We start from the raw sequence: 20,099 nt of genomic DNA, 5'->3' as shown, positions 1-20,099 counted from the left end.
TTAATACATTCACCTTTAATACATTTTTAAATATCTTAATGCATTCACCTTTAATAGTTTTTTTTTTCAAAACATAATTCATTGAATAATAAATACACAAAATCTTTAATTCCACGTTAAACAACTTGGAAAATGTTAAGGCTTACCTAAGAACAATTAAGCCAAACATTCATTATTTTTCTCTTACACGGTGATATAAAACCATTTAAAGCAAAATAACAAAACAATAATAAACATGTATAGAACTTAAAGAAAAAAACAATATAGGACAATGCAGTAAAAAGTTCCTAAGAAAGGGGTATTAGCACTTAACAATATTCAACTGGCTTGTATTCATGTCCTAAAAAATCTAGAAACATAGCTACTCCAAAAAAGATACATATTTATATATGGTAAGTCTTTCAAAACATATAAATGCTTTTTAAAGGAAGCATAATTTTTTAATTGCTTAAGTATCTTTGGCCTTCTTCAAAATTACAACCCCTTTTTAATTAGAATAGTTAAAACCCAAAACAAACACTAACATTTAAATTGACACGTGGTTTTTTCTTCACTTACAAACAAACTGCATTGAAAGAACATGCCTTGAACTCTGTAGCTTTACTGTTGTGAAATCAAAGTAAGTGAGTCCATATTGGCTCTTTCATTTTACAAATCAAGAAACTAAAAATATTTAATGACTTGTCTTAGAATATACAGTTTGTTAATAACAAAACTATGATTGAAATCCACCACTCCTCAATCCTTACACATCTCCCATTCAACTATATTATCAACAATTAACAAAGAAATCATCAACTAGTGGCTACAAATGTTTTGGTTATATTTTGTTCAGAAAGAAACATTGGATGAAACATAGAATTTATAAAAACATCACCAATTTGTATAATTCAAAAGTGAAGGAAAGCCAGGGAGATATTTTTAAAAATTATTTATTATGGATTCCATCATCAAGGCAAGGGAAAATTTATATAATAAAAACTCTGGAGATGTCCAAAAATATACTTTTTTTCTGCTTCACATATACTAATAAATAGAATAGTTACTTGTTCAGCATAGATAGAGACTTATCATACTGTAATCCATTACTATGGATGAAAGTCATATCAAAGAAGTATGTATAAAAAGCCAGTGACCATAACAACCAGTTGCTATGACCCTCACTGTGGCTAGCATAGTGGCCTTATCAGGATGTGGGGCCAGCTGCCCAAACTCCTGCAGCCCCTCCCTCATCTGGTCCCACCGCTGATCACCTCCCCTAGTACCGCAATAGGGGGCAGGGCTGGTGGGCCAACTTCCTGTAGACACTTCCCCTGTGGGGAGCAGCTACAGAGTTTGGACAGGTTCAAGCTTTGGACTGATGAGAGGGCACAGTCCTCTCGTGACCACGTGCAAGTCCCAACCTGGAGGGCAGGGCCCTCCTAGCACAATTATAGCTAACAGAGTTGTAAGCTTGAACCTATGGTCCGCACTCATGGCCCCATGTTCCTAAGTGATATAGCTGCAAGCACAAAAAGCTTGATCAGGTGCATGTAATTGAGTAGGATCCAAACCTAGAGAACGTTGTAAACTTCTTGACCATGCCCTTACTTTGCCTCCTGGCATCTGGCTTTAAAATAAAGACATGACTTGTAGTCCCTGGCACTGTGGAGTTCCCATCAGGGAAGCAGCGTCCCACCAAGTCCCAGCTTTCCTTCTCTTGTCTGTCTTTCCTCAATCCTTCATCACCCCCACTTGGGTTCACTGAACCTGGCCGAGCTGGGTGGCATAAGAGGTGCCCTGGGGCTGAGTATGCCATGGCAGTTCTGGGTCCCCACATCTCTCCCCCCCACCCTGCTCAGTACCACTTCAGATTGCCCCCCCCAACCCTAATCAGGGACAGGCTCAGCAGGCCAACTGCCTGCAGCCCCTCCCACCAGCCAGCCCAGCCCCTGATTGGCCCCCACAACCCTGATCAGCCTGTGGCCCCTCCCCCCAGTCAGGTAGGCCCCCTGTTTGCCCCCCATAATCCAACAGGGACCTGGCAGGCCAACCTTCCACAGCCCATCCTCCAGCCACTGACACCCAATCACCCCCCATTCAGGGAAGGGGCCTGCTAGCCAATCACCTACAGCCCCTCCTCCCAGCCAGCCTGGCCCTGATCAGGCCTGGAAAGGGGCGGGCCTGCCAGCCAAACTCCCACTGTCTCCTCCTCCTGAAAGCCCAGCCCCAATCTGTAGGTCTGGCCCCAAACTGTGGATCTCAGCAGGACCCCACCTGTGTACAAATTGATGCACTGGGCTTCTAGTAGATCTATAAGCAGCCACTACAAAAAAAAAATTAGCAACTGTTAGTTGATATTTGGCCTGGCACAAAATACAAGTATATTAGGAAGCACCTGGACAAAAATAGAGCCATTCAACTTTAATTTGGAAATAATAGTCCAAGGTTTACAATTAAGTAAACATTAAACAGCATGCTGTGAACAACTAATGGGTCAAGGAAGAAATCAAGAGAGAACTAAAAAATATCTTTAGAAAAATACAAACAGAAATATAACATAACAAAATTTATGGGATAATGCAAAAGGAGCTCTAAGAGGGAAATTCATACCAATAAATGCCTAGCACAAAAAAATAAGATTTCAATTAAACATTCCAACTTTAGACTTCAGAAAACTAGAGAAAGAACAAAGCCCAAGTAAAAGAAAAATTAGAGCAAATATAAGTAAAACAGAGACTTAACAGACCATAGAAAAATCATTGAAGCTAAGAGATGGTTATTTCAAAAGAAAGAACAAAGCTATTGCTAGTTTCACCAAAAACAAGAGGCCACAAATAAATAAAATCAGAAAGAGAACATGTTACAACTGGTAACACAGAAATACAAGGAATCATTAGAGACTACTGTGAACAATTTTACACTAACATCTGGACAAACTAAAATGGATAAATTCCTAGAAATATACAACTTACCAAAATTGAATCATGATGAAATAGAAAATCTGAATGGACCTATTACTAGTAAGGAGATTGAACCAATAATCAAAAATCTCCCAAACGTTCAGGACTGATATCTTTAACAATGAATTATATCTAACTTTAAAAAGAAAAATCAATAACAAAATTTCTTAAACTCTTCCAGAAATATGCAAAAATATTTTGTATTTCTATACATTAATAATGAACTATCACAGAGAAAGTTTAGGAAAACAATCCCTCTTATAATTTCATCAAAAATAATAAAAATAGCTAGTATAAAATTCACCAAATAGATTAAAAAATACTGCATATGGAAAACTAGTCATTAATGAAAAAAAACTGAAGACTCAAATAAATGGAAAGATATTCCATGCTCATGTGTGGGATAAATTAATGTTGTTAAAATTTCCTTACTAACCAAAGCAATCTATACAATGTAATTCCTATCAAATTTCCAATGGCATTTTTCACATAAATGGAATAGTCCTAAAATTTGTATAGAACCATAGAAGACCCTGTGTAGCCAAACCAATCTTAAAAAGAAAAAAGCTGGAGGCATCATGCTCCCTTATTTCAAACTACAATATATTACAAATCTATAATAATCAAAACAGTAAGGTATTGGCTTTATTAAAACAGACACACAGATCAATGAAACAGGAGAGCCCAGAAATAAATCCATGCTTGTATGGTCTATAAATCCTACATAATAATAGGCTAATATGTAAATTGTCCCCACTGACAGGAGTTAGACGTGGCTCACCACCAGGGGGTGGAACGGAACATGGCAGGTGTTGGCAACATGGTGCTGGCAGAGAGCAGCAGTGGAAGTGCTGACAGCCTTGGCCCCGATGGGCCTGACAAGAGTGGGACTGTGGTGGAATGGTGGAGCAGGTGAACCAGCAGTGCCAGGCCAAGGTGGATGTGAGCAGGGGCCCCAATCACCCAACCAGTTGCCCCACAGATCAGCTCTGATCACTGGCCAGGCCTAGGGACCCTACCCATGCATGAATTTCAAACACTGGGCTTCTAGTTTATAATAACAATAAAGGAATAAAGAATATACTGTGGGGAAAGGACAGTCTATTCCATAAATGTTTTTTCCAATATAAATGAAAAAACTGGACAGCCACATGTTAAATAATGAAACTAGATCATTAACTTATATCACAGAAAAAAGTTAACTAGAAAATGGATTAAAAACATGAACTTAAGACTTGAAACTATAAATTCCAAAACAAACACACACACACACACACACACACACACACACACACACACACAAAGGAAATAAAATTCCTTCACAGATCTTAGTAAGGATTTGTTTTAATCAGACACATCAAAGGGAAAAGTAATAAAGGTAAAAATAAACAGGGGGACTACATCAAACTAAAACATTTCTGCACAGCCAAGGAAACCATCAACAAAATGAAAAAGTAACTTAACTGGAAGAAGGTATTTACAAAGCATATATTAATAAGCTAATATCCAAAATATATAAAGAACTCATTCAACTGCACACACACACACACACACACACACACACACACACACCACATTTTTCCAAAGAAGACATACAGAGGACCAGCAGATACATGAAAAGGTGCTCAACATCAATGATCATGAGGGAAATTCAAATCAAATTCACAATGTGCTATCAACTCACATGTGCTTAGATAGGACTTCACATCTTATTAGATTGGATTTTAAGAAAAAAACTGGAACTAACAAGTGGTGGCAAGGACATGGAGAAAAAGGGAATATTGTGTACCATTAGTGGAAATTTAAATTGGTGTAGCCACTTTGAAAAACAGCATGCAGCACACAATAAAAATTTGTGCAGCCCAACCAATATGTCGGTATGTAAGAAAACATTTTAACAAAAATTTCCTAACTTAATTTTTACAGTATCCTAGATATTATATATTATGCCATCATGGATTCCATCTCAAAGAAGACTTTCAGGTTTAAACTGTCTAATGTGAGAGGCCATACACCTATAGCTTTGCTGCCCAGGTGGGGAATCTCCCCAAATTAGCTATCCATTATCTAACACCAGTTGAACAGCTGGGGTCAAAAAGCAAACATTGTTATCTTAGTGCACAGGGATCTTTCAATCAACCACACAGCCACACCATGTACCTACACTTCAGGTGCTAGCTGGCATCTTAATTGTGAAGTGTCAGCTATCCAGCTCCTATAAAAAGGCCACGGAAGGATGATAGATATTCCGGGGGGAGAGCCTCAGGGACATTCCTCAAGCACATCCTGGTAGCAGATGGAATACTGGAAGCTGCATAGCAGCACTATTACTCAGGGTCTTTACAGAAACATCACGACCTTGATTTTTCTTTTTAACTGTATGAAATTGACATCCATAGAAATCCTCTGTACTGTATGGAAAACTATCCTAGACCCACTCTACTGTTTTCTGTGATATGCCTCAATTACAGAATCACAAAATAAAACTATCTGAGCTCAGAATTAGGATGTCCTTCCTGAAAAACAAACGCACTGTCATTCATCAGTTAACAGTTGTGTTTCCCAGTATTCTGCCTTTTATCCCCCCTTGGCTACAAGGAAAATTATAACTATTTTATACTCAAGTCATTATCTGGCATTGTCCTAGGCTTTTTAAAAAGTACTTCCTTCCCTCCTTGTTGACTTGGAATTGTATTTTGACCCTCATCTTCATGGTAGTGGGAGGCCTGCATCTCTTATTGCAAGCTGAAATAGTGTTGTTGTTGTTTTGTTTTATTAACTGTCCCATAATAGTAAGAGAAGTATGTAAAACTCTACTATGTGTCCAAGACTTTTAGTTAAATTAATAAGTCAAAAAATAATAATATTTCAGCCAGACCAGTGTTGCACAATGGTTGAGCACTGACTCATGAACCAGGAGGTTACAGTTTGATTTCCAGTCAGGGCACATACCCAGGTTGTAGGCTCCATCCCTGGTGGGGGTTTGCAGGAGGCAGCCAATCAATGTCTCTCATCATTGATGTTTCTATCTCTCCCTATCTCTTCCCCTCTAAAATAAATTAAAATCCTATATAACAAAAGCCTAATATGCAAATTGTCCCCACAGGTGATCATTTGACCTTGAGACCAGTTCAAATGCTCGCTATGATGTGCGCTGACCACCAGGGGGAGGCGCAGAATATGGTAGACGTTGGTGATGCGGTGCTGGCAGCAGGTGACAGTGGAGGTGCTGCTGGCCCCAATAGGCCCCTATGAGAGCAGGACCATGGGAATGATGGTGGAGCTGGTGAGTGGGCAGTGTCAGACCAAGGCAGGTGCAAGTGGGGGCCTGATTGTCTCGCCAATTACCCCGCAGACAGCAATCAGCGAAGGTGGCAGCAGCGGGGTGTGGGGCCACCACCTGGCTTCCAGGCTCTAAGGTAGCCAGGCAGGGGGGCCCAAGCCCAACCAATTGTCCCACAGGCCAGGCAGATGGTGGAGCAGATGAGGGAACAATGCCAGGCCAAGGTGGGGTGCCAGGCAGGGCTGCAGGGCTGTGGGGCTGTGAGGCTGCGAGGCTGGGGGTGCAAACTGGGGCTGCAAGGCTGCGAGAATGGGGGTACAAACTGGGGCCCGATCTCCACAGGCCACCTTGAGGGACCCCACCTATGCATGAATTAATGCACCTGGCCTCTAGTATATTATCCTATATAATAAAACCATAACACGCAAATCAACCAAATGGTGGAATGAACTGTCGCTATGACAGGCACTGGCCACCAGGGGGAGATGCTCAATGCAGGAGCTGCCCCCTCGTGTTCAGTGTGCTCCCATGGGGGATTGCCGCTCAGCCAGAAGCCTCTCCCGCCTCTGCAGCCACACTAGGAACCCCTGGAGGATGTTGCAGGAAGCGGGCCTAAGCCAGCAGGTGGACATCCCCCAAGGGGTCCCAGACTGCGAGAGGGCGTAGGCTGGCCTGAGGGACCCCCGCCTCCCAGTGCATGAATGTCGTGTACCAGGCCTCTAGTACAAAATAATATTTCAAATGCCATATATTGATAAGCATTTTCTTTCCAAGACAAATTAGGACTATATGGAAAATGTAATAAAATATATATTAAATGTTTTCAAATGAAAGGAACTTAGCATTCCATTAAGGAATCAATTTAATTAGTAATTTGCTTCTACTATAAGAAATAATATTGGATCTGCCTTAACTTAAAGTTGTGTTCTGAAGCTAAAACTATATAATTAAAATTTCAATGTCAATATATATGGTACCTTAGCTAAGTGAACATGGATATGGTTGCTGGTAATTCAAATTACTGACCAATATTTTGAAAGAAAACATAAAATTTAATATAAGTGCACTGAATTTACTATTTTCAATTCTATGTAAAAATGTACCAGGATCTTCTATAATGATTTATACATTTTAAAATTAAAGCAAACGAATTTAAAACACCAATATTAAACATCTCTGCTTTAGTAATACTGCTTTATGAAATGTGCTCACAATTTTAAGACTTCCTCACATTTCTGCGTCATAAAAAAATTGTCCTCATTATTTCGTTTTTCATAGATAGACCAATGCAAAATGTTCTAAGAGTATCGATCTGTACCTATCTTTATATTAACTTTCTAAGTAGTGTTGGCTCCTTTGCCAAGCTTTTAATAAGTTTAATACAAGCTGTTTAGTTATTAGCAACGATAATTCAGAAAGTGCTTTCTATTTCTAAATTGTATCACTGTCAAGAGTCACCTATTTTTATTATGATGATTATTTTCAAATGCACATTTATTAATACACACACAAAATCTAAAGGGAGATCAGAAAATATCAATGAAAACAAATGTTCTAGAGGTAACACAAATAATTACACAAATATAAGATATTTTATCTGTTTTCACTGGCTTAAAATCATTGGCTGAGGAAACTATCAGCACAGTAAGTGAATATACACACTATGCCAGTGTTTTTCAACCTTTTTTGGGCAAAGGCACACTTGTTTCATGAAAAAAATCACGAGGCACACCACCATTAGAAAATGTTAAAAAATTTAACTCTGTACCTATATTGACTATATATAAAGTAATTCTCTTGAATAGGAATCAAATAAACACAAAGAAAGTATTTTATAATTACTTTATTATGAAATATTAAGTAAACAAAATAGTGAAAAATTATAAAATTCTTGTCTTGTCTGCACCTACGGCACACCAGGCAACATCTCGCGGCACACTAGTGTGCCGCGGAACAGCGGTTGAAAAACGCTGCACTATGCCATGAGTCTGGCAGATCAATCACTAAGATTCCAGGCAAAAAAGAAAAAAATTCCTAGTGGACTAAAATACACCTCAAGCTGTAAGGCAATTTCAGCAACAACTCTACAAAGAATTCTACACAAGCACAACTCTCTGATATTATTCTTCAAACCAGTATTTGTTGTTTTTGTCATGTGTTGAGAAACTTTACTCACAATGATTTATTACTACACATTTTTTTGGATCTTCATAAAATGTACTGCCAAATACTTTACATCCTGTAATGGGTTGGCTGGGAATAAAATTGTCCAAACTCATTGGTCATTTCTCAGCAGGCACTGCTTCCCTTCATAAACTTTAGTAAAGGAATATGAACAAAAAACTGTAAATAACACAATTCTCATTCTAAAACGCATGGGCCATGGTACAGAGTCTAACACATTTTGTGATGGCAGATTGAGATTTATTTTCCAGCCAAAATTCATGGATTTTTAGGGTGTTAAATAGAGTTGTAAACATTCAATTTCATTAATTTATCATGCAACAGTTAAAAAGACCACTGTGTAAAGCATGCTGTGTTGTCTGTAGCTTATGACAATGGTCCAGATCAAACCAACAGATTAGATTCCTATGTGGAAGAAGTTAGCTTCATGTTTTCTCTGATTACATCTAAAAATGCAGGTCTACAAAATAGTACCTGATTAATGTAAATTCATTTTCACTGCTGGAATAGAAGAGGTTGTTATTGATGGTGGGTCAATATCCACATCAAATCACACATTATTGTACACAAATTGCACATACCTCCCATCATGAAACAATACGAGTGCAAGAATACCCCTTCCCCTGAGAAGTATAAAATCTAAATGAGAGAAACAGACATACATGCATGAACTATTATAGAACATAAGCAGTTACAAGTGAATATATAGAATACAAGAAAAAATTTGAAGGAATCTATAGTAAGGGAATGATTTGAGACATAGCCAGTTAATGGTTTATAAAAGCAATTTTAAAATATTTTTGTTTAGCAGAAATAATATAATGAAATGACTTCCTTAGAGCCTTTCTCATCTGAATGATTAAACACCATATGAATTTAAAATTCATGACTCCATTGAATATTCTCAAATGACTACACTTTGAAAATGTTTAGTAAATCTATTAGTGTGTGTTTATGTATTTTCATTTATTTATTATTTTAATAGGGGCTGAGCAAAAGGAAACCAGTAAAAACCATAGTAAGGAAGGAAACCAGTTATGGGAGAGCAAATGCCTGGATTCTAACAAGCAGCAGGTTTGAAAAATAGCTATGTAACACATTTGTAAGATGATTTCTTTGATATTTTAAAGAAAATTATAAATACTTGTCTGTCATTGGTTAAATAGAATATTTATAAAAGCAAGAAAATAACGGGATGCTAAGAAATCTTTCAGTCTTATGGAAGAAAGTCCCCCCCCCCTCATTATTCAAAATCATTCCTAAACACTAATGTAGTTCCAAATAGCAAAAGTAATAACTGGACCTAAGCAAAAACATAAAACATACAAGTTTAGAGCTAGAAGCTCCAATCTCATTTACATGTGGTGAAACTGCAGCCCAAAGAGAACACTGGCTGATTGCACTGAGGTCACAGAGATTGAGATCTCCAGGACTAGAAATCAGATCTCACAACTGGCATTCTAATACAATTATGTGTTAACATGCTGTCTCTCAGAATTTAGTTCTACAGAAAATTTTTCTTTATAAAGGTTATGAGGCCAACAAAATTTAATTTCATTAAGAATAGTTATACATAAAAAGAGATCTAGAAGTTGTACCTAGTTCTACTAATGTTTCCTGAACTAGCTAATGTTTTTACCTAGACAGAATTTAGCTTAATTCTGTTATTTCAAGGGTTGTAAGGATCTTGTCCTTTGCACGATTATAATGTTGTTGTTACTGAATACCATCTATCTGGAACTCACAATAACACCTTATTTGGAAATAGAGTATTTGCTATGTAATTAAGTCTGAGAAAGCATCATATTGCATTACATGTGAGCCCTAAATCCAATTAGAGTATTCTTATGCTAGACACTGGAAATACACACACAAACATAGAACAAGAGATATGAAAATGGAGCAGGTTTAGAGTTACACTGCCACAGCCAAGGAATGCCAAAAGCTGGAAGGAAAGATCTTCCCCTGGAACCTTGGGAGGGAAAAACCTTCATATAAGACTTCTAGCCACTAAAATAACTGTGAGAAAATAAATTTCTTATTTTTAAGTTACCCAGGTTTTGGTAACTGTATGGAAGTATTAGGAAACTAAAACAATAATATTAAATAAATTCTGTTGAATTTCAAGGATTATTTACTATTATACTAGTATAAGGCACTATGCATTCAAGGTGATTTAAGCTTTTATATACTATTTATCTTTTGTTTTCTGTATAATTTCCTTCCTTCTTCTTATACAGGCTATTCTCATTCTGGAATGTATTCTTACCGTATTTTCCGGCGTATAAGACGACCCCTAATTTTATAGTTAAAACATAGGTTTAGGCCTATGTTCGCTGTATAAGACTACCCCCCACTTTCGAGGCAACACCAGTTCTTTTTTTAATTAAATTTTTAATGAATGACATTTTTCGAACATACTGTAATATACTGTACATTGATACAATAAATGGAAGGTCTCTTCACAAATGGCAATGCCATGAACTTGACCAAGAAACAAGAAATCCAAAAGAGAACATTAACAATGATGGCATACGTTTTTTGGGATATACTCGGCGTATAAGATGACCCCCAATTTTCGGTTGACTTTCGTTTCAAAGGTCGTCTTATACGCCGGAAAATACAGTACACTTGGTTCCCTCCTTTTCTGATTTTTTGTTCATTTTGTTGTTGTTGTTGTTTCATTGCTCTTATTTGCTTATTTGTTTCTGTCCAAGAGGAAGACTATTTATTTGTTTGCTGTGTTGATTTGATTACTTAAATTTTTATTTCTGTGAAGGAGATTTTAAAGTAGGAGATGGTTAGATAATTAAATCTTAAGAGCTGTTGGTGGGTTTAAATCGTATGGAAATAGAAAGTGTGGTTTATAGACTATGAAATGGTTAAAAACATTTCTAAGGAATAAAATAAGTGTTGTTTTTTTAACCTGGAAACTGGGTTGATAAAGTTAAACAAGTTTCTTTCCTGCAGGACTTTTAAAAATTTCAAAACAACACTGTGAGTCCCCAAGAAGGGGAAATACACCTCCAGAATTAATTAACCTCGTGATGTGGAAACAAATCCTACCACCATCATTTATTTTATTTTTTTGAGGGGTAGGTTGAGAATATCCCCTTATCAGGAAGAAATATTTTGACCAGAGTCTAATGATAAATAAAAATCCAAGGAGACACAACTGTGTGGAGGTAGTTACTAGACTTGAGAAAGAATTCTCCTGATGCAGAAAGGAAAAAGAGAAACACTGATGGTCCTTGTTTAGTTTTGTTTTTTTCCTCTTTCCAAAACTGACACATGCACACACAGGAACACTAGAGGCACTTCATTGTAGCAGTGTGTTACTTTTTCCTCATTCACTCAATTTGTAATGCCACAAGGAATTATTAATCTTGCTGAAAAAATAAATGCTGAATAAAATTGCCCATGACCTTCAGGATGAATAAAATATCCCGTGACCTTCAGAAGATCTCCATACAATAACTTTCCTTCTCATCTTATTAAAGTTCCTGCGCTGACCAGTGACTGACAAGCTCATACCCCTTTCTTATTGGAACACTCCCCAAAATCACTTTCTACGGAAACAGTCCAAGGTGGACAAATTCTGAACCATATCACTCTGCCACACTCTCCCTTACCAAAGGCAAATCTGGCTCAATCGGGGATGGGCACTTTAACTGTGGTATGGAGACTGAGGTGGCCTGGCATGAAAAATTTTGTCCAAACAGAACCAAATGGGGACTAGAGTCAACCCATTAAGAATCTCACCTAGAAATAGATCTAGAGACATAAAAGCATGCAGCAGACTATGAAACTTCAGAGGGAAGTCAGTGTGGGTGGGTAGGTAGGTGGGAAGAATTCGAACAAAGAATTTGGATGCATATATGCATAACCCATGGACACAGATATTAGGGTGCTGAATGCCTGGTGTGGGAGGGGGGTGGGGTAGAGGAGGTCATTCAGGGGACATATGTAATACTTTCAACAAAATGTTTTAAAAAAAGAATCTCACCTGGGCAATACAGAGACGGTTAGGCAGTTAATATCAGGAAAGGAAGCTGACAATGGAACTAATCAGAGTGATGCTCAATGAATTTCTGCTGCTGAGATGAGAAAAGTTCATGACAAAAATGATCAGGTTTGAGGACTACCAGGGGATATCAAATGACTTTCTTCTATGTCAGCCTCCATGAGGCTAGTAGCTATACAAATGTTCCTGGAATTCCAGTAATTTCTAGCTGCCTGATTCCACTCAGTTTTATCCTTTAAAAATCTAAGTAAATCAGGTCATGCCACTACTCTCTTTAAAACTCTCTAACAGCTTCCCAGCTCTCTCAGAGTAAAAGCCCAAGTCCTTCCAATGGCTCCCAAGACACCACATTCTATGCCTCTAGCTACACTGGCCTCTGACATGTGTGGAACAGGGCAAGCATTTGCTTCTGCTGTTTCCTGTTTCTCATAACTTCCCTCCTCCAGTGGATAACATGGCTCATTCCCACACTTCATCTAGACTTTTGCTCAAATACAACTCAAGTCAGAGAGGCCTTCACTGACCATCTGATACAAAATGGCAACATCCCCTCTCCAGCAGAGATCACAACCTGACATGTTATGTATATAATTTTAAAATTTATCTGACTTCTCTTTCTAGAATGTAAGCTGTTGAAAAGAGTAATTTATTTTGTTACTCCTTTAAGGGATATCACTCTGATATGTAAAAACAAATCACATAATGTTAAGTGCTATTCACTGAACTATTCCAATGCTACATATTACCAAAGAAAATTAACTCTTAATAGAATAGCAAATAAACGTTTTTTTTAAAATTTATCATACAGTAATAACTTGAAATAAATATAATATGGATGGCATTTGAATTACTACAGGTGCTATCCCTAATGGACAGGGCAAATATGTCCCAAATCTTACTCTACAGAACTATGAGGTCATCAGGAAAAGAGACCTTTTACTTTTCAACGCAATAATATATATATTCCTATGCTACTACACTTCGCAAAATAAATGCACTGGTTTATAGAACATATAGACATACAGATGACTTTTTAATCAGTGAAAATTCAATCTCAAGAGGTATTCTTGTATCATTAAAATTAATCTGAGTTATATGGCTAAGTTCTCTACAACAATGAAATAGTTTTATTTTATTAAACTGGTAGATGAGTTCACAGCTGTCTTAACATTCTTCATACTTTTTGCAAAAAGATTTCATCGTGGTGATTTTTTAACTGAAGTTAGGTAAATTTTAATGAAAGAAATAATGTTAAAATATTTAGTATGTGACAATAAAAGGAGGGTATTTTTAAAGATTTTCCTTATTGTGAAGCAATATAAAAAAGTGGTTAAGGGTCCAGGCTCTGGAGAAACACTGAGTTACAATCTTAGCTCTGTGATGCTTACTAGCTAAGCAACATTACAATGGAGAAAATTACCTAACCTTTCAGAACCTCAATTTTCTCATCTATAAAATGAGAACAATAATAATACTAACAATAAAGATAATCTGCTTGGATATATATCGAATATATTTCAAGTTCTTAGAACATTTCCTGGGGGTCGGTAAATGCTATATAGTGTTCATTGTTATTATTTTTTAATGTTTTAAAAGATGTCTTTAGAATATCCAGGAAGGCATTTGAAGACAGAGTTTAAATTTTAAAAAAGGTTTGAGCTTGAAATATAAATCTAGGCATTAGAGGGAGGAATGGACAAATGGACACACACACACACACACACACACACACACACACTCTCTCGCATACTCTTAAAACAGTGTCTAACATATAAGTACTATGCAAATGTTAAAACGGTAATTGTTTTGATATTATACAATTATTGTTATTTTAATAATGACTTTATGTCACTTGAATTTAAGATTAAAAATGAAAGCATATAGTAAGTGCTCACTAAAGGTTTAATGAATGTAAATAATTTTTGGTGGTTACCTTTTATGATTCATTATAATAAAATCTAGACAAATTTTAATAAAATACAAAATTTGTATTTCTTATACTAAAAACCTAAATTTAACAGCTAATAAACAATTACTAAACACTTATGACAACACTAATATCAGCTTTGACTTGAAAACATCTTCAAATTTTATTCATTCAATTAATTTAGAATAACAAATAAGTGTATATATTTCATATGCCTATGAGCCGTAGAAAAACAACCCCAAGTAAACTATAATCACCAATTAAGTTCTTCTGATTCCTTAGGCTTAAATATTCCTGCCCCCAAATAGTTGGTAGTATTTCCCCAACATTTGTTCAGTCGCCATCTTGTCTCCTCCTCTATTTCACCAACATTTGTATCTTATCCTCAACAGTTTGGCTCACATAAAGAACGGGACTGGAGAGGAAGGGGAGCACAGAACAAGTCATTCACCACCTAAACAAAACTGGGGGGGGGGAGAGGCAGTGTACATGCCAGTAGGATGGTTTACACAGAATTTTTAAAAATCTTATATCCCTAATATGCACCAAATATGCCTGTACAAGATAATCTAGCAATTACATTCTGCCTAAAAATGTTTCTTGATTTCAACTCATATTATAGTTAGCTCTATTTCTCCACTGCAGTCCCTTACCTACAACAGAATCTTACTAAGGTACATGATTCAATTCAGAAGAATGAGGGGAGGGGACAGGTACTGGCATAATTAACAAACCTAATTAGGAACACAGATGGACAGTTCCCCTCAGAGAATCAGGAGGCAGAGGGGGTGATTCTGGGCCTTAAATTCAGGGGTGCATATCACAAGTTCCCAGGACAAAGGCTAGCCCCAAAAAGCCTTTGTCATTTTCCATTTTCCTAGTTCCAGAGAAATATTTCTAAAGTAAAGGAAAAAGTGGCTACCTATCCAGGGGCCAGTTGAATAAACTTGGACCATTTTGAGAGTGACTATACAGTCATAAAAATACCAGATTGTAATCTCGGGGTTCCAGCATTTTTATAAGCAATATCACAAAAGAACATTATGTCTCCTAGAATATTTCCTTCTGCACTCAGATTCTGAGGAAGAAATATGCCCCTCATTGCCTCTCTCCCACTATGATTTTCCCCAACACAGGCAACCTTTGTCAACAAAGTATAAAAGCAGGTTTATAGTGTATTAACCATTGGTGTTTTTTTCAAGAGTACCATTTCTGATTTCTCTGCTTTTGAGGGCAAAAATATGAAGTGTGTGCCTCAAAATGTTTACGTAAGAATTGGTGATGCTTTTATAAAGGCCGACAATGAGAGGCCACATTCAGATAGTTTTCCTGATAGTATGGATTACTGGCCATGGTGCATTTAAGAGATTTTCTCTTTTTTGCACCTCCTTTTTGTAAACCAATTAAGACAAATGATGCTTTATTGTTCTACCTGTCAAAATAGCTATATATACTTTTAATTTTTTTTCTAACACAATAAGATTAGTGACTTGGAAGATAACATCTTTAATGTGTAATTAAAGGTTTACTTCATTCTGTTTTTTAAAGTCCCACAGGTAATATACTATATACTGAAATGTATTATTAAAACAAGGATATAATATATATTATTAGTATTATACAGAAAAAAGAAAAAATATGCTTGATATGTAAAATTATTATTACTCAAAGACAAAGCAAAAGGTTTTTTAAAGTGTATTTAGAAAAAAACCACACAATAAAGATTTTGCAAAAGTATTTTAATAAAACATTCAAAAATTTTGGTTAACCTTACTAAGCTTAATATACCTAGAATTACATATTCTGTTTGCCTAACCTATAAGAATAAAACCTTCTTATATATAAAACAGTGTTTAGATCTAAAACTACTTTAGAACATCAAACAAGAAAATCAGGCATCCATGTACCATAAAGCAACAACACATTGTAATTTAATCCAAATATCACTACATCCTATTTGAAATATATATTAAACAATCACTTTTTTAAAAAAGCATTCAAAGATGATCCTGCAATTTAAACACAGTATAATCTTATTTGAGAAAATAAACCTATGGTTTAAAAGTAAACAATTCAATAAACACTTGAATTGAGCATTTGAATTCACTAAGTGCTATCTTGAGCACATTTGAATTTATCCACTACTATATTTAGTAAGAGATAACAATGTCTATAATAAGCTAAATCCAAATAAAAAATAAGTAATTACAGAAACAACATTTTTTTTCTTTTTGGTCTCTTAGCTGGCTCCATGACTACATCTATTTTCTCCAAATACCTAGACATTTCAAAAAGAAGCTCCCACACAACAAAATCAAAATTTTCAACTTTTTCTGTACCTCTTCGCCCCGAAATTTACCCGATTGAGTGTTTTTACTTGCTTGCTGATAAATTCTACAAAGGTCCAATCAATTTATCCATCTCGAGCTCTCTCTGAGCTTCAAATATAGTTAGAAAAACAGAAAAGTTCAAAGCTGTTGTAAAAGCAGTGAGGTTCCAAAGGGATGCCAGTTAAGATTTCTGTTGAAAAATAAACCTACTTTCTAAAAGTCAACAGGTCAAACTCAGTCATGGCCGGAGGCAGTGGTCTTCAGAAACGGAAAATTCTCCTCACCGCCTCAATCGGCAGACTTAAAATGCTCTCCATCCACAGTGGGGTAGATGTGGCCCTCGACCATCAGATATTCCAGGGATTCCTGGATGGCCTTCGTGCTCAGACTGCCGAGCTCCGCCTGGAGCTCTCCGAGGCTCTTGCCTTCCTGGCGAGGACACTCGTGAATCAGACGCAGCACCTCCGCCTGAATAAACTCGGGGCGGACCTCGCCACACTCTGGCGCCAAGCCCCCCTCGGACAGAGCAGGGGGCGCGCTTGGCCCGCAGGCCTCCTCCCGGGCTTTCGCCAGCATCATGTGCGCGTTGACCGTCTCCAGGATGTGCGAGGTGAACTCGTTCATGTCTTCCAGGACACGGATCTGCAACACCTCGAGGAGCTTCACCTCGGCAGAACCTCTGAGAATACCGAACACTTTGGCGTACACTCCCACCGGGCACGGAGCCGGCGCCTGCTTGGCTTTGCCTCTGCCCAGCCAGTGGCGGGCGTCGATAGGCTTGGTGGTCATATCATCGATCTTGTAGAGAATGTAGCTCGGCGCTCTCTCCACCTTCCTGATGATCCCCACGATGGAGACCTGGGAAACCACTATTCCCCGGACCCTGAAGACATCTTCCACCAGAGAGGCCGTGAGCAGCTGGTTCACGCAACAAGGGATAACAGTCTCGATTCGAGCCCTGGACCTTGGAGCCCTCAGAAAAGGAGCCGCGCCACCCTGAGAGGGGCCGTCATTGCTGCCACTGGCTCTGCCTGGGGCAGAAAAGCCGCCATGGCTCCCAAACTCACTCATCCTAACCACCCCGCACAGGGCACAGGCACCCGCACAGACACAGGCACAGGCTCAGGCAGGTGGGTGAGCGCAGCGGCACTTGCCTGGGGTCCTCAAGGGCTGCGGAACGGGCTCCAGTCAGCGAGATCCTCGAGCGAGCTCTGGCCGCCACGGAGGCCACCACCGAGTGCCTGGCTTACGGGCAGGTACGCACTTCTGTAGCCTCACGTCGCCCACGGAGCCAATCGGCTAGAAGCACGGCGCTGCCTCCAGCCAATCAGGGCCCGCCAGCTGGCTGCGTAATCCCGCCATGCTTCAGAGCCGCCTGGTGCTTGCTGGGCTACATTTTTAAAAGGCCCGTGTATAATTTTAGGCCTTTCCTGCCATCTAATAAAAAGGCAGTTTTGCTACCTTCCCCTGCCCCTCCATGCCGAAATTTCACAACTTCTTAGACAGTCACTTCTTAAAGATTCCTTTATTCACTCCATCAGCCATTCAAAGAAAATTTGAAAAGGCACAGGTGCAGCATGGCGGAGTGCCTTACACGATGTGAGGAGACGAGGACTTGGAGAGGGGAACTGGGGGGGTGGGAAGCAGGGGGTACAGGCGGGTGGGACAGGGGTGTCGAGGGGGTAAACTACCACCATAATTACTTCACCTCCACAGAACCTCTGAAAGAACTCAATCCTTTGTTCAAATAATTAAAATGAAGCATACTTTTATAGTAAAGTGACCAGACGTCCGCTTTTGACAGGACAATCCCGATTTTTAACAATTTGTTCCGCGTCCCACGACGTTTTCCGGACTTTTTTAAAACGCCGCGGGACGTGGGACAAATTGTTAGAAATCAGGACTGTCCCGCCAAAAGTGGGATGTCTGGTCACTTTATTTTATAGTCAATTCTTAAAGAATAATTTATTCCGCCATTCAGTCAGTTAACCAAAGGAAATTTCCGAACACACAAGTGCACTATGGTGGAGCGCTGTGGTCACGTGAGCTGAGGGAGGAGGTGGGACGTGGGACATGGACATGAGGGGGAGAGGGGCAGCGGCGGCTGGGGGAACATGGAGGGCAGGCAGGGTTGATTCGGGTTGTGGGGTTCACCATCATGGTTAGTTACAGTTCTCAAAGAACTCACATCCTGTTCAAGTCATTAAAACTAGAAGCATTCTGGAAGAAATGGCAAGATAGCCACCTATGAATGTACTGAAATATAAGTTACATTGTACAGTTTTACTTTTTAAATTTGTATTGTAGAATCATAATTTTCCAGTTTTTCTGCCAAATGCATTATAGATTAAAATAAATACCTATTACAGCACAGGTTCACATATACTCACACAGTTCAAAGCTGCATTGTATAAGGGTCAACTAGCTCTGGGAATCCAGTTATGCAGAGATCTATCTTAGGTCATAAGCCGATTTTCAATTGGCGGTAGGCACTCCTATCCTCATGTTGTCGAAGAGTCAAGTGTACTATGATATATACTTCAGTTTATACATAAATCCAAGCAGAATGACTAAGCTCAGCTCTAAATTATTTTTCAAGACTCTGTGGCTAGGTCAGAGAAGAAGATCTTAACCCATTATATATTAAGAAAAATATCTATACTAATAAAAGGTTAATATGCTAATTAGGGTAGATGTCTTCCAGACGTCCATCCAGATGTCCATCTGGACAAAACCACAGCAGCTGCAAGGCCCAGGGCTCAGGCAGCCGTGACCCCCGGGGCTGTGTCTGCAGTGGCAGTAGCAGCAGGGTGATGGGGGCATTGCCTTCCTCTGATCAGTCCAGTCACCTCCCATAGAAGGAGGCCACACTGAGGCTTAGGCCCACTTAAGCTGTCAGTAGGATATCCCCTGAGGACTCCTGGACTGGGAGAGGGGGCAGGCCAGGCTGAGGGACCCCCACACACCTGCACAAATTTTCAAGCACCGAACCTCTAGTGAATAAAATAGAAATACAATTTCTATATAGTCTTATGCACTAATTTCTGAACTTAAGAGTCTAGCAATTGTGTAACTAGATCCCAAAATATTATCATATTACACTGAAAATCGATTTTTCTTATAAAAACATTTTAATTTTGGTGTAATTAAATTAAAGGCTTTTTATGGTTAATATAGGAATGTCACTTACTGGAATAAACCATTAGCAAGGAACTTATTTAAAAATCCTCTTTAATAATTTTGAAGAGTTTATTAATACTTTATCAATTATTTCTTTTATTGGTTAAAATAATTTTATTTTTCCTACCCCCAATTACAGAAATGTTTAGTAGTATATTTAAAACTTGTATAATGTAAAATTATATTTACTTCTCAAGTTAAAAAAGGAATAATATCATAGAACCAATGT

The 20,099-nt window shown here is 38.2% G+C and overlaps 2 protein-coding genes across 8 annotated transcripts in view; both read right to left on the bottom strand.

The window, feature by feature from the left end:
- DIAPH2 (diaphanous related formin 2) overlaps positions 1-20,099 on the bottom strand; it is a 942,260-nt gene that overhangs the window by 721,872 nt on the left and 200,289 nt on the right. The window lies entirely within an intron of this gene.
- On the bottom strand, positions 16,512-19,586 carry RPA4 (replication protein A4). The gene has a single exon (XM_084870678.1). The coding sequence runs from the start codon at positions 17,759-17,761 to the stop codon at positions 16,979-16,981; it is 783 nt and encodes a 260-aa protein (XP_084726804.1). The 5' UTR covers positions 17,762-19,586; the 3' UTR covers positions 16,512-16,978.

The sequence above is a fragment of the Pipistrellus hanaki genome, assembly GCF_964339955.1.
Source record: "Pipistrellus hanaki genome assembly, chromosome: X".
Classification (NCBI taxonomy): domain Eukaryota; kingdom Metazoa; phylum Chordata; class Mammalia; order Chiroptera; family Vespertilionidae; genus Pipistrellus; species Pipistrellus hanaki.
The sequence above is the reverse complement of the archived record's forward strand: the minus strand, read 5'-3'. Positions and strand labels throughout refer to the sequence as shown.

Excerpts from the sequence above, each read along its gene's own strand:
- RPA4 (XM_084870678.1), bottom strand. The coding sequence starts at position 17,761 with ATGAGTGAGTTTGGGAGCCATGGCGGCTTTTCTGCCCCAGGCAGAGCC.